The following is a 17,875-nucleotide window of genomic DNA, read 5'->3' as shown; positions in this document are numbered from 1 at the left end:
GAAAGAATGAGGATTGGGTAGGTAATGGTCCTCTGGAACCGTCTAGATTTATCGTAACTACCACTGTTTCTGCATAAATAAGAGAACAGATCAGAGAGCCCAGCTGTGGTAGTAATATTTATTTAAAAAAAATTTTTTTTAACATTTATTCATTTTTGAAAGTGAGAGAGACAGAGCATGATTGGGGGAGGGACAGAGAGAGAGGGAGACACAGAACCGGAAGCAGGCTCCAGGCTCCGAGCTGTCAGCACAGGGCCCGACACGGAGCTCGAACTCATGGACTGTGAGATCATGACCTGAGCCGGAGTCGGACGCTCAACCGACTGATGCACCCAGGTGCCCCTGTGGTAGTAATATTTATAAGTATTTTTTAAATGTACTAGATCTTTCTTTTTATATATAAGATCCAGGCTGGTTAAGTTTCCTCAGGTCCTTTGAGCCAGTGTGGAGGTTGGTACCATATCTATAGAAAGCTTAATGTATGAAAAGTTGTTATGCCTTTTGAAAAATTTACTAATGTATGTGGTCATTTTTGCTAGATAAATTTGTTACTGGGATACAGATTTCTTAGAACTGCACCTAATTTGGGCCACCTGGGTAGTTCAGTCAGTTAAGCATCTGACTCTTGATTTTGCCTCAGGTCATGATCTCACAATTCATGAGATCGAGCCCTGCATCAGGCTCTGCACTGATAGCCCAGAGCCTGCTTGGGATTCTCTCTCTTTCTCCCTCTCTGCCCCTACACTGGTCTTGTATGCTCTCCCTCTCTCTCAAAATAAACAAACTTAAAAAAAAAAAAAAAAAACTGTACTTAATTTGAAAGGTAACTTTTAAAAATTTATTCTAGCATGCTTGTGGACAGAAGTTAACAGATTATTGTTTGTTGGCTGGGTGCAAACTCTTTTGAGTCATTTAAGCCAATAAATTTTATCTCAATGTATAAAAAGTAATGTGACTAGTTAAACCATCTCCCTGTCACTTGTAGAAGAATAGCAGTAAAAATTTTCCCTTCTTGTTCAAAGACCAACTTTGTAATTCTGTGATTAAGCTGAGCATAGACAAATTTGATTTTGGTCTTATTTTATTTCTAAAGCTAAAAAAAAAAAAAAAAAAAAAGTAAAGCAGTTAGTGAATTTAAATCCCCTGGTATGGGTATGGTAACAATATGATCAGATTTGCTTTACGGATGTAACTTCCTCTTAATTTTTAGAAAATACTAATTTTCCTAAAACCAAAATGTACAAGACTTTATAACCGGTGCTGAGGGGCGCCTGAGTGGCTCAGTTAGTTAAGTGGCCAACTCTTGGTTTAGGTTCAGGTCATGATCTTGTGTTTGTGAGTGCAAGCCGCCTGTCAGGCTTTAGCACTGACATTGCAGAGCCTGCTGAGGATTCTCTCTCCCCTACTCATGCGCTTGCTCTCTCTCTCTCTCTCTTCTCTCTCCAAATAAATAGACTTTAAAAAAATGTATAACTAGTGCGGAAAACAGAATCAATGTTCTATTGAGTGAATTCAGATGTGAATTTCTTAGTTGGTTTAACATATTACATAATGAAATTTGATGAAGTTATTTAAGGTATCAGCTATAATTACAATGCTGTCCTTATAAAACAGGGTCATAGTTGTCCTTTTTCTCCCTCACTCTACCAAATTTAAGTACCAAAAGAAAAGAAGAAAGTGCTTTTTCTATAAATGAACAGGTGGAGCATGAAACAAGAAGGAACTTCTTGCATCCTCCAAACGATGTTTCTAGCACAGACTAGTCTAGATATCTAATGATAGATATTGTTGCCTTCCAAGTTCCTTCTTTGATTCAAAAGTCAGCTTCAGATCACTAAAATATTATTCTAACAGAAAAATTGAAAAAATTAAAAATGTATTGAATTAGTGCCTTGCATCAGTTTCATAAAAATTAACTAATTTTTTTCACACCTGAGGCTATTCATCATTTTATAGAGACCAGAAAGGTGAAAGAGTTTGCCCTAACGCATAGGGAATGTATGTAACTGGAGCTGGGAATAGAACCCAGGTACTCTTTCTATTGAAGTGATAGGCTGGTGGGACTTTTGAGATAGTAAGAATGTTCAACTTTATTCAGTTTAACTCCCTTATGCTATATGTAGGCAAATCAAGACTCAGAATTGCCCAAAGATAAAAGGTAGTTTGTGGCAAAGCCAGAAATTGAATTTAGTTCAGTGGTTCATTTATTATTTGTTCACTTAGCTTCAGTAACTCTTCACAATCTTAGTTTTATTCTGCATTATTGGTCTCTCCTTGTTGATCCTCCTTGCCTTGGTCCTCTTCTTCCTCTGCACTTCCTCCATTGGTGGATTCATCCAGTTTCATGACTGTAAATGCCAACTGACGATTTCCAAATTCACTTTTTCAGTCCATACCTGACTCTTGGGTTGCAGACCCTTGTAGCCAACTTCTTACCTGAGATCTCCATTCAGGTATTCAATACATATCTTAAATTCAATCTGTCTAAAACTAACAGATTTTTGTTTTCCCTGGCAAATCTGTTCCTCCCACTGCTCTTCCCGTCTCAGTTGATGGCAACACCATCCTTTCAGTTACTCAGGCGAACATACTCTGGAGTCCTCACTCCATATCTAAAGCACAGGAAAACCATTTTGACTCTATCTTTACCTATCTTTAGCATACACACAGAATTCAACCACTTCTTGCCACCTCCACTGATATTGCTCTCTTCTGAGTCACTAGAGTGGTTCTTGAAAAATGTTAAATTAGATCCGTTACTCCTTCCAGAAGCTTGCAGTGGTTCCCCATTTTCTTCAGAGTAAACATCAAAGACCTTACAATGTAAGACTTTGTGAGGTGCGATAGGATGACAACATTTGTAAAGGATCGCTCTCGGGGGCGCCTGGGTGGCTCAGTCGGTTAAGCGTCCGACTTAGGCTCAGGTCACGATCTCGCGGTCCGTGAGTTCGAGCCCCGCGTCGGGTTCTCTCTCTGACCCTCCCCCGTTCATGCTCTGTCTGTCTCTCTCTGTCTCAAAAATAAATAAACATTTAAAAAAAAAAAAAAAGGATCGCTCTTGTTGCTAAATTATCATCTATCATCTCTCTTCCTCACTAGGATGTAAACTCTGTAGGTAGGACTGTTTGCTTATTTTGTTTACTACTATATGCCAAGCACATTGGTGCCTAACACATGGAAGGTGTTTGATCATTATTTGTCAGATGTGAATTCATGCATTCATGTAATATTCATTGAGCTCATATTATATGCCAGACAGTGCTGGATACAGTAAATTAGTTATGGTCTCTGCTTTCATGAAGCTCTCATGAAGTGGACACTCACTCTCAGAGATACTGACTCAGGTGGTCACCTGTGTGTTCTAAACATGTATTTTTTTAGTTGTCACAAACTTTTTGATACACACTATATGTCAAAAGCTTGTTCTGATGTCTATACCTCGTTGTAGAAATAGATTTATTCTCATGAATAGATTAGGAAACTCAGAAGTAACTTAGTCCCTAACCGTTGTTAAAGCATTCTAAACAGGAAATATCGGGCAAAAAAGATCAAATAAACACTCTAGGAAGTGTATATTGCACAAACACCTCTTTCATGTTAAATAATGCCAGTTTGCAATAATCTTATCTCTCAGATCTAATGGTTTAATGGGTCCAGACTTTTTCTTTTCCACATCTGGCTCTTTACAGCTACTTTCACATTGTTTGCCCCATAATGGACTATCAGAGAGACGTAGGAGTCAGGAGGATTCAGTTATTTTCCCAACAATGAAACTGACTGAGTTGGTAGTCTCACTGGAGCTTGGTTTCCTTATCTTAAAATGAAGATTTGGATTAAATTAAACTAAGACTTCCCTTGCTCCAATATTCTAGGATTCTGATTTCAATTTTTACAGCAGTTATAATCAATAATAATAATAGAAATAATACTCTTCTTAATACAGTTTTGAAGGAAAAATTATCATGCTTCCCATGATAGAAACCGTTGGTGTTTCCAAGTTAACATGCCATAAGTAAAGTCTTGCATCTGAAACGTAATTGTGTTTAAGTCATTTTCTCGTTTTTGCTAATTTCAATTTGATGAATCAACATGGCTCTTTGGAAGGTCAAATCAACAAAGAAACTACATTTCTGATTACATTTCAGAACAGTCATGGAAAAAATGCTTTCACAATGATTCTCATTATTTCTCCTTCAGTATACTTAAAGGATATGACAGATTCTCATCATTAACATCATTAACATGCCTACTACGTGAGGTGGGCTACCTGTCAGAATCTCTGGGGAAGAAGACTTGTGATACGGAGGTGAAGAGGATATGTCTGTCATATGATAAGTTTTCCAAATGCCAATGTCTACCATCATAAGCCCCTTCTCTATAGCTCCCCATTTGAGAATCACTGTTCTAAAGATTACAAAGATACATATGCACATTAATCCAAGACCAACGCTTTATCTGCATTCCAAAATAAAGATCTACTCTATTTAGGTGTGTATATTCTTTAGGCACTCTATTGCACATTACCTGAATTCAGAAGATAATTTAAAAACAATTTTTTGATGTTTATTTTTGAGAGACAGAGTGTGAGTGGGGGAGGGGCAGAGAGAGAGGAAGACACAGAATCCAAAGCAGGCTCCAGGCTCTGAGCTGTTAGCACAGAGTCCGACGTGGGGCTCGAACCCACGAATCATGAGGTCATGAGCTGAGCTGAAGTCCGACGCTTAACCAACTGAGCCACCCAAGCACCCCTCAGAAGATAATATTTTTTAAGTTTATTTAATTCTTTTTGAGAGAGAGAAAGAGAGAGAGGGAGAGGGAGCGTGAGCAAGGGGAGGAGGAGAGAGAGGGAGAGAGACCCCAAACAGGGTCCAGGCTGCAAGCACAGAGCCTGATGGGGGCTTGAACTCACAAACCATGAGTTCATGACCTGAGCCAAAACCAAGAGTTGGACGCTTAACTAACTGAGCCACACAGGCACCCCCAGAATATAATGTATATGTAGTACATTATTGTCTACCATTCCAAACATCACGAAAGGGAGAATAACTGGCACATTACGTTGAACAGTTCATGCGGACTCTATTCTAAACAAAGACAGCTCTACTTCATATAAGCTACTTCTTTGGAATCTAAGCAAAGTTGGAATATAACCACTATAAAAATAAGTCATGTTATTTTTAGACACTATGCCTTTTGAATACCCCATATTCTCTAGTTTCTACTCCAACTGGGATAAATGAGGAAATGTGCAGCAAATATTTTTAAGATGAAAATTTCAGTCTTTTAGAAGTGTCCTGACAATAACTCTTTTCAGGTTATTGAATCATGAAAAACAGTATAGAATAATTAAGGATATATACTCCAGAGCCAAGAGTACCTGGTTTGGGATGATAGCTCTACCACTTATTAGCTCTGTAATCTTAGGCAGATTACTTACTTGGTGTCACTTTCAATTGTATCACCTGTAAATGGAGATAATAATCATGTTTACCGTAATGTTAGGTTATGAACCAGTGCACATAAAGTTTAGCACAGTGCCTAACTTCTAATAAGCCATTATATTAATAAAATGTTACTTTTGGAAGTAAAAACTAAAGAAGGAGCAATTCGTGTGCCTTTTTTTTTTTTCTTTTTTGGAACATAAACCCTCTTATACTCTGTGGTAATACGGGCTTTGCAAAAATGAGGCTTTCAGTTGCTGATTTATTTGAGTTGATCCCAAATCCTGTTGGGTCATTAGCTATTCAACCTTCAAATAGTCCTTGGTTGTTGGACACAAATTTTAGTTTTCCTCTGGTATGATGATGACTTTAGATTATTATTTACATGAAAATTTTTTTGATCTGTCACTAGGAGAGAAAATAAAACTTCTGCACAAAGTAGAGAAGATAGTGCTTCTCAGGCTTTCATGAATAGAGATAAAAGCTCAGAATTTCAGACCCAGTGCCCCTGTCATTTGAAGCCCCAGGATCAGCATTTTTACCCTCTACCCCTCCAGTTGACTCTGATGAAAGTGGGTCCTAGGACCACACTTGGAGAAGCATTTATTTACAGAATAGCATAAATAGCAGTCGGGAGACTATAGTTATGAGTCTGGCTTTGCCATAGGGTCTAGCTTTGCATGCTTATGATTTAATTTCTACTTTGAGACTATGAGAATGCACATCATGTTGCGCTTTGGAAACTCAGAATATATATGTTAAGGAGTTATATTTATTTGAAGAGAGTGTAATAAAGAACAAAATTTATGAGGCTAGGAATCATGACTAGATTTCTAGTCCCAGCTCTGCCACTTTATAGTCTAGTGATTGGGTAAGTTATACAATGTCTGCAAATCCTAGTTTCTCCATCTTTAGAATAGAGTTAATACCATAGTCACCAAATAAGTCATAGTTCATTGCTATATATCTAGTGCCTAGAGCAGTGTGGTACATAGTAGGTCTTAATAACTAATTGTTAACTAGATGAACTACATTATTTGAAATGACACAATAAATTCTGGGAATAAAAATACAAAATGGCACACTACCTTCCCCCCAGAAGCTCATGATCTGGGGGAAACAGACATACACAAATATTACAACATACCTCAATAAAGATCGACTGAGGTAATGTCATGACACGCGATACAAGTTATAAGGTGATGGTGGCACTTGTAGAGAACCACAGTAAGAATGCAAGGAGTTCATAAATGGGGTCTATTAACCCTTTAAAGCATTTTCTTCAGATGTCTATGGTCCGTTGAAAGTGAGGCCATGATAACCACTGGAATGTGAATTTGACCACATGGTGTGTTCATACAGGTCCGATTCCCATCGCACTTCAGTTCAGATCTCAAGGACCTTCTAAGGAACCTGCTGCAGGTGGATTTGACAAAACGGTTTGGAAACCTGAAGAATGGTGTGAGTGATATAAAAACTCACAAGTGGTTTGCTACAACAGATTGGATTGCTATTTACCAGAGGAAGGTGAGCCATTTCTTTCTTTAAAAGCTTTTGGAAGTTAGTATTTAAATTATATGTGGTAAAGATATTTTCAACTTAACACGTGGTTTTAATTTTTTTACCTTTGAATTAATCCTATGCAGGACTTAAGGGACCTTTCCAGCCCACAACTTAAAAATGAGTTTTAAAAAAAATGAGTTTTCTACTTGATTAAAGAGAAGGCATATTCTATTTTGACCATCAATCTGAAATTTTTTTTTAACGTTTATTTATTTTGAGAGAGAGCGCATGCATACATGCAGGAGGGGCAGAGAGAGAAGGAGAGAGAGAATCCCAAGCAGGCTCCATGCTGTCAGCACAGAGCCCAAGGCGGGTCTTGATCTCACAGAGCATGAGATCATGACCTGAGCCGAAATCAAGAGTCGGATGCTTTACTGACTGAGCTACCCAGGCGCCCCAATCTGAAATGTGTTCAGTGTCAACTTTTTCCTACCCTTGCCTCTTACTCTTCACAATATTATGGTAATTATTAAGTAAACAATGTCCTAAGGGTTTGCATTTCAAAACTGATGTGAAGCCGCATTAGAAAGACAAATATAAACAAATATATTCTCCTTCCTGGAATTGGCAAACAGCTGGATTTAATAACATTTAATAGCTAGATTCATCAGATATTTTTCAGTCTTTATCACTTTACCGTTGTAACAAATTGAGACATTGAAGAAAGATTTTGCTGTGCTGAGTTACTTTTCTCTCAACATTGCTTCTCAAATGCCTAAAGATAATTCGTATTTATAAAGTGTTGTCATCTTGAATATATTTAATTTTTTATTTTTTTTCCATAAAGCCAAAACTTCTAATGTTTCAGAGACTTGCCATATTTAATAATGCTATGCAGCCACATGAGTGAATTTCCTTAGGAAAAAAATGTAAATGCTATAAATTAATACTAATAGCACGGTTTTCCTAGTTTATATCTTTTGGAAAAGAATATAAAAACAAAGCATTAAAAGAATTTAATAATGCAGCAAAGACCAAAACAATATGAGGGCAGTAGTCTCTGCATCTCATAAGATGGGTTCAGAAACTTCCTAGGCGTTAAATTCATGAAACAGCCCTTAGCATTATTATCTCAACTGGATATGTTATGTAGTCAAGAGCAATTCTATTTGGGTGATTTATTGAATCTGTATTTTCTTTTAGTGCTTTTTGATCTAACTTCTTTTTGTTGTTGTTTAGTAATTAGCCAGTTACCCTCTCACCATTTGTTGAATAACTCTTCTTTGACCCCTTGTTTGAAATTCCACCTTTGCTAATGCTGAATTATTACATACTTCGGTCTGTTTCCGACTTTATGCTTTAGGGGTTCTTTCTGTCTATTCTTGTACTACGCACCACACTGTTTTACATACCTTGATGGTAGCTTTTATTCAATTTCCAAAATATTTGTATATTTAATATGTGGAATTCTTATCAATGTTCAAGGAAAAGAATATATAGTTCAATATTTTTTAGTTGTATTGTAAGAAAATACACAAAACAAAATTTGCTATCTTGCAGGTCAATCATATTAAGTGCATACTGTTGTGCAGCCACGACTGCCGTCCCTCTCCAGAGCCCTTTCATCTCGCAAGAAAACTGTGTACCCACTAAACAAGGACTCCTGTTTTATTGGTCTCTCCAAATATCTATATTGTCTTTGGGGCTCTTAATTGGGATAACAGTATGTTAATTAGAAGAAAATCAAAATCTTGAAAATTCCTCATAATTTAAATGTTTATGTTTCTGCCCCATGTTGGGCATAGAGATTACTTTTAAAAAAGTAAAAATTAAAATCTTGTCCTCAAACATATTCAGTGCACCACCTAATATTAATAAAGTCCCTATTTTAAATAAAGGAAAGCCATTTTAATTTTAGGATCCAAGGAGAAAAAATGTTCAGAATTCAGCAATGCTATTTTTCTAAAAGGACATGTTTCTTTCCAACTTCCCAGAAAGTTTTGATAGCTAGATATTTTAAACAAAATAAACTTGGGAATTAAAAGGAAGATTAAGAGGAGTGCCTGGCTGGTTCTGTCAGTGAAGCATGTGACTCTTGATCTGCAGGTCATGAGTTCAAGCCCTATGTTGGGCCTAGAGCCAACTTAAAAAAAAACAACAACAACAAAAAAAACAAGTATATGTTAGGTCGGTTGTAACCTCAAGAGAAAGGAATTAAGGAAAAGGATAGAAATATAAAGGCTTGAGAAATAAGGAACCGATAAAGGAAAATCTGGAGTTCTGTAACCTAAAGTGCCAGTATTTTGATACCAACAGTTAATTATCCTAGAACTCTCTTAAGTATTGTACCATTCCTTGAATGAAAATGTTGAGATTAATAGCAAACCTACTGTTTGCTTTCTTTTTTTTTTTTTTAATTTTTTTTTTAATGTTTATGTTTGAGAGAGAGAGAGACAGTGAGTGGGGGAGGGACAGAGAGAGGGAGACACAGAATCCAAAGCAGGCTCCAGGCTCTGAGCTGTCAGCACAGAGCCCGATGTAGGGCTCAAACCCATGAGATGTGAGATCATGACCTGAGCCAAAGTCGGCACCTTAAGTGACTGAGCCACCCGAGCACCCCTGTTTGCTGCTGTTTCTAATGCTGTTATCATTTAGGGACTTGAAGGCATTTAAAGATGCTACCATATAATAATGGTGGGAATTTATTTTCCTTAGTATTTAGAAACTGTCAGGCATTCATTATTCCTCTTTCTGATTCCAATATTTGTGGGTTTGGTTTTTTTTCTCCATACCACCATGCAATTAACTCAGTTCTTTTAAATTTTTTTTTTCAACGTTTATTTATTTTTTTGGGGACAGAGAGAGACAGAGCATGAACGGGGGAGGGGCAGAGAGAGAGGGAGACACAGAATCGGAAACAGGCTCCAGGCTCTGAGCCATCAGCCCAGAGCCTGACGCGGGGCTCGAACTCACGGACTGCAAGATCGTGACCTGGCTGAAGTCGGATGCTTAACCGACTGCGCCACCCAGGCGCCCCTCAATTAACTCAGTTCTTAACGCTGAACCTGGAGATAGCCGCAGACCCCACAGGCTGAGGGCTCAGTCCCAGAAGAGTGCCCTCCACCCACCACCACTGCAGACATTAATTGCAACTTAGGCACCTGCTTCTGACTAAGCAGCTTTAGATCAGAGGTTTCCCACAAACCCCTCCTAGGGTTCGATTAATTTGCTAGAGCAGCTCAGAGAAGTCAGAAACTACTTACTGTTACCAGTTTATTATAAAAGAATGTAACTCAAAGACAGCCAGAGGGAAGAGAGGCATAAAGCAAGATATGGGGACGGGGCTCAGCGCTTCCTGCTCTATTCAAGCACGCCACTCTCCCCCAATCCCCACTTGTTCACCGGCCTGGGAGCTCTCCCTACCCCATCCTCTTGAAGTCCTGTGGCTTCATTAGGTAGGCATGATTATTTAAATCATTGGCCATTGGTGACTAAACTCCGTCTCCAGCCCCCCACCCTCCCCACCCCCGCTCCTGGAGGTTAGGAGGTGAGACTGAAAGTTCCGAGTGTCTAACCAGCACCCATCCTTAGGTTACCTAGAGGCTTTCCAAAAGTCACCTCATTAACATAACACTTATGACATCCAAGAGTTTAAGGAGCTCTGTGCCCAGGATTAGGGTGAAGACCAAATACGTTTTTCCTATGATAAATCAAAATATCACGCTTCATTTTTCTGTCTCATTTCCAGGTGGAAGCACCATTCATACCAAAGTTCAGAGGCTCTGGAGATACCAGCAACTTTGATGACTATGAAGAAGAAGATATCCGTGTCTCTATAACAGAAAAATGTGCAAAAGAATTTTGTGAATTTTAAAGATGGGCAACAAGATGACATCAGAGCTCACACTCAGTCTTTGCACTCTGTTGAGAGATCAGGTGGAGTCGAGACCGTCCTTGTTGAAGCAGTTACCTAGTTCCGTCATTCCAGCGACTGAGTGAGGTCTTTATTGCCATCGTCCGTGTGTGCGCTCTGCGTCCACCTATGTAACAAGGCACCGCTAAGCAAGCATTGTCTGTGCCATAACACACAACTAGACACCTTCCCGCTTCCCTCTGGTTGGGCTTTCTCCTCCCCTCCACCCATTTCTTCCTTTTTCATGTTCGTCGGGTTTTCTCCAAGCAGTGCTCCATTTTATTTTGTGGGTATTTCAGACGGGCAGTGTTATGGCTCTGTGATATTTGAAAGGAAGGGTAAGTGTTACCTTCGGTAGTTCTTGCCGTTATGGTTGTTGGTCGATGGCTTGAGGCTGTACGGCCAGTAATTATTTTTACTTTGAGTAGCTCAGACTCAGTTTTGCCAAAACTTCTGACAATTTTTGAAGACAGAGTGTCGTATCAACAAGGCAATTTATACAAAACAAAACAATACCTTTTGCAGAACTCACCGCTCTGGTGAGACATTTGGATAGACATTTGGATAGAGTAGCTACACCCGGCAATTTGGATTTCTAGAGATCAGAGGTTCCGTCTCCCTTCACCACCTTTTGTATTTTCCTCCCAGTGAGTAATCGGGTGACCACCTGTGCAGTGTGACACATGCAGCTCACTCACAGGAGAAACTAAAGCTGTGGGTCCCATCAGTTGGTAGGGGACCATCACTTGGTCATTGCTGTAGGGATTAGGGCTTTAAGATTTCTATACCTTCGCTCCTCCGTAAGGGTTTTAGCCAGTATTTTGACAGAACGCGACTGATGAAGAAAGGGACAAATTTTTTAGTTTCTCAAACAAGTCCTCCTTGTAAATTTTTTACGGGAAAAAAAAAAAAAAAACGAACTAAAAAAGATCATTAATGTGGACAATTACTTCGCTGAGTCCAACAAATGGCTTGATGCTTGTAAGCAGTGTAGAGACACTCTTATTTATATAGGGATTTTTCTGTTTGTTTTGCTTCGCTTTGTTTTGTCACGGTTAAGGACAAAAGGAGTTGTTGCCAGGTTATTCCAGCACACAGTATCTGTCAGCCCGAGGGAGAGGCACTGTTGTAGCTTCAGCGTTCATCCTATGCCTCATCCACGAGGAAAAGGGACAAAGTTTTTAAAACTGCCACAACTGTATTTTAATTTTGAGGTGTGATAGTTTTAGACACATTAGAATTCCCAGCCTCTTTCCGTACACAGCATGTATGATCATGCAGATGCAATGTTAGTATTTGAGTTTAATTTTTTGTAATTCTTTTTTGCCAACAGCATTGCTGTCAGTGGAAATTTCAAGCATTTTTGCACAGTTAGTTCCACGTTTGTTGAGAATCCATGGCTTAACTCTGTTTTTTAAGTATTTTTTTCTTTGCTTTTAAATTTTCCCATCTGGTTTTATCTCCGTGTGTCAGTGACCTATCTTAAAACAACACACCAAAAGAGCTGAAAGTAAACTGTGTTCATTTTTTATGATCAATTTACATGCATATAAGTTGAGTTGTTTTTAATCAGACTGATCTTAATGTATATAAGCATTCTATTTGCTTCATTATTGGTGCCGGTCACTGACAACTTCTTTATCTCTGTACCACACTCTTGTAAAACCTTTGAAGACATTGAAAAAGCCTGTCTGGGATGTTCTCTGCATCCATCTGTACATCTTTTGGTTGTCAAGTGTTCCTGCATGGTTATGTCATTTAAGAGCTGATAACTGATTTCAGTTGGTCCACTTATATTTAAAATGTGCAAGAAAAATATGATATACTTTGCTGTATCAAGTTTTATGTGACAAAAATATGTCATTCATGTTAATAAATTTAAACCATCATTTCTATAAAATATTTTCATTCGTTTTTTTTGGCCCAAGAACATGCTGGTCGTTGTATTCTATATGTATGCAACAAATTCCATGGTAGCTTTATTGTATATTATTGTAGAATTATTTTAATAAATCATGGGGATGACAATTTGATTATTACATTTTAGTTTTCAGCAATTAAGAAGATTTCTCTAAGTTCTAAAAAGACATTTTAAATAAAATTACTACTTGCCCTGCACAACTTGCTGTAGAATCTGCCTAGGTAGATGACCTCTCGGCATGCGTTGGTTTTGAGGGCTATTTAGCCATTCCCATTTCTCTCTCCACTTAAAGGACATGAGCAAGCTTTCAGATATGTCAAGGGAGTCTATTTCCAACCAATCAAGGACGCAGAATTAGAATATCTTCAAGTTATATAAAACTCCCAGTTTCAGCCACAATTTAGCCAAGAACAGGATGAAAATTTGAATAAGAAATCAGTGGAATGAATCAGTGTTTAACCTCAGATTACATTATTTGAAGCAGAAGAAATTACATTTTTCCTCAGTAAATGATAAGGAGATGGCACTGCAGAGGAGGGACCCCTTGACTCAAAGTCAAGACATCTGGGTCTCAGGTCTGGTCTGTCACAGTCGGCCTGACCTTGGCCTCAGCTCTCTCTTCTACAAAATGGAAGAATTCCATTAGGCGGTTTCTAAGGTCTTTTCTAATTTTCACATGTCATGACAAAATTCTTTTTATTTGACATTTTGAAGGGATAATGTGCTTTGAAGTAAATCTCGGTAAGGTGATATTTTAGGGCATCTTTCTTCTCCTTATCTCTTACAGTGTTCTTACAATTTTTTGAATATCATAAGGACCTTATGTCTGTTTTGATTCCTTTCTCCTTCACTGATGCTAAATATCCAACTGATATCAAACTGTCAACCTACCAAAAACAGATATTGTGGCTTGTGGGTTTGCTGTCTTGTTTTTGATATGTTCTTGTATTGACTGCCCATTGGCCTGAAAATACTCATCATAAGCCTAAAAAAAAAAAAAATCATTTTTCTTTTCCACTGACTGTTTTATCTGCTTGTTGTAAGAATCAAATGAAATAATGTATGTGAAAGCACCTTGTAAACTGTAACCTATCAATGTAAATGTTAAGGTGTGTTGTTATTTCATTAATTACTTCTTTGTTTAGAATGGAATTTCCTATGCACTATTGTAGCTAGGAAATGCTGAAAACAACTGTGTTTTTTAATTAATCATAACAGCAAAATTAAAGTATCTTCAAAGGATAAAATGGTGTCTTGAGTTCTATTTGGTGCTCTTATCTCTTGATTTCTTTCCCATGGATACTACAGATGCCTATAGGTTTCTAGTTTCTAGGAATTCATTCTGGTCTTTGGTGATGGGAACAGAGTAATAGGGGAAGAATGCCCACCAATCTAGTCCAACTGAGTATATATTAAGAAACTACTAGATTCATTCCGTAGTTTCTAAAAAGTGTTTCTACTTCCTCATGCTACTAGTCTAACTTACTCTTAATGTTGAAAATTTACATATTTAAATAACTGACACTGCAGGAGCCCTCATCCTTATATTGGAACAATGAACTATGAATTTTTACCTTTTTCTTCAGAAGTGTTGTTGAGGTTCATAGTACCTCTTCCGATTTCAGCTGATTGGTATGTGTTTCTACAGTTGTCCTTGACCTCAAGAAATAACTTTCTAGGTATTTAACACCTTACCATTTTTTATTATCATTGTTACTGCAAACATTTACAAATATTGATGTACTTTATAATACCATGTTTACTATTTTTATACCAGTGCTTTATTTTATCATTGTCAGGGCTTAATACAAAATACCAGTTTTCTCATTTCCTTATACAACCAATTATAAAATTCTAGCCATATCTTCACTCACTCCAAATCATCATTTGAAATCCATTTAAATTTTCTCTTATGCACAAATATTGAATGTGAAGTTAAATGGCTTTCGTTTCAGCCTTCCTGAACATTTTCTATATGCTTTTTTTAATAGCCTTTGACAAGGGCTCTCTGATAAGGGCTGAATTGTGTTCGTTCAGAATTCATATGTTGAAGTACTCAGAATATGAGGAGCTCAGAATAGGACTGTATTTGAAGGTAGGACCTTTAGTTAGGGTAAAATGAGGTCATATGGTGGGCCCTAATCCGATTATGACTAGTGAATTTACAAGAAGACATTAGGACATAGAACACACAGACCCAGAAAAGACCACAGGAAGACCTAAGAGGAAGGCGACCATCTATAAGCCAAGGAGAGGGGTTTCAAAAGAAGCCAACCCTGCTGACACCTTGATCTTGGACTTCTAGCCCCTAGAACTGTGAGAAAATAAATTTCTGTTGTTTAAGCTGCCCACTCTGTGGTAGTTTGTTATGGCTGTCCTAACAAACTGGTATACCCACTGCGGTGTTCCCATGTGTACACGATATTCCCATGGTGAAGGGCTTGCATTGATCTCACTTCAAATGCTTTAGAATTGGCCCAAACTGAAATAATTTACCATAAGCAAAAACCAAGCAAACAAAAAAGTATGTCATTGTGGTCACAAACCTCAGTACACCTGTTTTCTTATTTCTCTTCTTTTCTGGAATATAAGCAGGAAACAGAAAACACTAGCAACTGAGCATAGGGGAAAGCATGGGTGGCTGAAAGCACTTCTAACTCCGGGTCAGACTTACTCTCAGCATCAAGCTATGCCAAGCAAGCTTTTTGAAGCTGTGCTAATACAACCTAAAACTGAACAAATCATTAAATTTAGAGCCTCTGCGCAGCTGTTAATGGTGATGTTGATGAAATGGCCAAAAGGAAAGTGGGAATGAGGATAAAGTAGTGGTGAGGAAACCCCAGTTGGTTTGTCATCTGATTATTCGGTGGTTAGTAATGCTCACAGTAAATGATTACCTTAACGTGTTAATTTTCTATTGCTAGTATAATAAATTGCCACAAAGTTAGTGGCTTAAAACAACATAAATTTATTATCTACCAGCTCTGGAAGTCTGATATCAAAAATGAGTCTCATTGGGTTAAAATCAAGGTATCAGCAGTACTGGATTCTTTCTAGAGGCGCTGGGGGAAAATCTCTTTTCCAGCTTCTAGAGGCTGCTCACTTTCCTTGACTTGTGACCCCATCCCTCCATCTTCAAAGCCAGCAATATTGGGCTGCATCCCACTGACATCCTCTTCTGCCTCCCTCTTTCACTTTTAAAGACCCTAGTGATTACATTGAGCCATCTGGGTACACAGGCTGTTCACCCTATTTTAAGATCAGCTAATGAGTAACCTAATTCCCCTTTACCATATAACTTATCACAGTCACAAGTTCTGGAGATTTGGACATGAACATCTCTGGGGCAGAGAGAGGACAGGGAGAAATTATTCTGCCTATCACACCTAATAATGTCACTTTAGGTGGAAAATATGGTTATGTCTAAGGTGGAATTAGAGACAATCTTTTCACGATTCAAAGAGAACGTGGGCTTCCTGAAGTGTAGTGGTTAGCATGCAGTGAATTTTCAAGTACGCTATCACAGAACTTGAGTAGCAAATCAGTTCTGAGTGCCTTGAAAGATACTCATCACTACAGCAAAAAAACCCCCCAAAAACAAAAAAAAAAAAAAAAAAAAAAACACACCACAATTGTGTGTCACTACACACCAATAAAAAGACGAAAATTAATAATACTGATAATACCAACCGTTGGTGAAGATGGAGAGGAACTGGATGGAACTGTCCTGCATTGCCAGAAGGAATATAAAGTGGCACAGCCACTTCGCAAAAAACAGTTTGTCAGGGGCGCCTGGGTGGCTCAGTCGGTTAAGCATCCGACTTCGGCTCAGGTCGTGATCTCACAGCTTGTGAGTTCGAGCCCCCTGTTGGGCTCAGTGCGGACAGCTCAGAGTGGAGCCCGCTTCCGATTCTGTGTCTCCCTCTCTCTCTGACCCTCCTCCGCTCATGCTCTGTCTGTCTCTTTCTCTCTCTCTCTCAGAAATGAATAAGCAATAAAAAAATTAGATATTAAAAAAAAGTTTGGCAGTCTGTATAAAGTTAGCCATTCACTTATCATAGGATTGGTTACCCATTCTATTTCTACATGTTTACCCAAGATAATGAAAACATATGTTCATAAAAGGTATAAATGTTCAACAACTTTGAAACAGTCCCCAAATGAGAACAATTCAAACAGCAACAGATGAACAGATCAACAAATGGTGCTATATCCATACAATGAAATACTACTCACCAATAAAAAGGAACAAACTACAGATACAAGTGGCAACATGAGTGCCCATTTGATTGTCTACACCTGTCAAAACTCATTGAACCAGGTACTTAAAATGAGTGCACGATACCTTTGTAAAGGTGATTTTAAAAAGTATACAAAGAAAATAAATTTTAGTGTAGATACAATTATAACAGAAGGTTAGTGATCTAGAAGATAAAGCTTAGGAAATCTCTCAGAATTTATATTCCAAAGATAGAGACAGAAAAATATGAGAGAAAAGAAACAAGGTGAGTTAGCCTCAAGACATGATAATTGTCTAAAGTTTTAAAAAGAGGACACAGAAAAATGGAAAAGTAATGTCTCCAAAGTTCTGAGGGATTTTTTTTAACTTAGAATTATACACCTAGGCAAACAGCTGTTTCACTGCAAGGTGGGGGGTGGGGGGGGGGGTTGGGAGGGGGCCTTACTTTCATTCCCAAGCACCCTAGCCCTCTAGCGACCAGATAGGCCTGGCTAGTGGAAAGTGATGGTAAAACACTGGAAGGAGCAGAAAGGTATAACCAGAGTGTTTCCCTCCCTATCTCTCTCTGTGATCTCTATCATCTCTGGAGTCTTCTCCATTGTCCCAACTTCTGGTCACTGTCATCGTTCTATGTTCCACTAGGTAGTCCTGGTTTTTGAGCTCTGTGAACCCTGGCTCCTCCTTTTTTCCTCCAGTCCACAGCTGATAGAGCTCTCTGCTGCTGCTCGTCTTTGGGTGACTTTACCATTTTAATGTCTGTCTTTATTTTTAGCTGCTTTTATAAAGGTTTTTTTCAATGTATTCTTTAGTGTTTATTTATTATTTTGAGAGAGAAAAGAGAGACATGATCAAGGGAG

At 38.3% G+C, this 17,875-nt stretch overlaps 1 protein-coding gene across 2 annotated transcripts in view; it reads left to right on the top strand.

Moving 5' to 3' along the window:
• PRKACB (protein kinase cAMP-activated catalytic subunit beta) overlaps positions 1-14,025 on the top strand; it is a 128,539-nt gene extending 114,514 nt beyond the window's left edge. For both annotated transcript variants that reach the window (XM_047082653.1, XM_047082652.1), the window contains exons 9-10: positions 6,804-6,968; positions 10,693-14,025. In XM_047082653.1, the coding sequence (XP_046938609.1) occupies positions 6,804-6,968; positions 10,693-10,818 (291 nt within the window). In that variant the 3' untranslated portion in view covers positions 10,819-14,025. The remainder of the gene's footprint in view (positions 1-6,803; positions 6,969-10,692) is intronic.
• The last annotated feature ends 3,850 nt before the right edge of the window (positions 14,026-17,875 follow it).

The sequence above is a fragment of the Lynx rufus genome, unplaced genomic scaffold, assembly GCF_022079265.1.
Source record: "Lynx rufus isolate CCGP_SWC_20201006 ecotype Redwood Valley unplaced genomic scaffold, mLynRuf1.p SCAF_2, whole genome shotgun sequence".
In the NCBI taxonomy this organism is placed as follows: Eukaryota; Metazoa; Chordata; class Mammalia; order Carnivora; family Felidae; genus Lynx; species Lynx rufus.
Note: the sequence above shows the minus strand (reverse complement) of the source record. Positions and strands in the feature narration are given on the sequence as shown.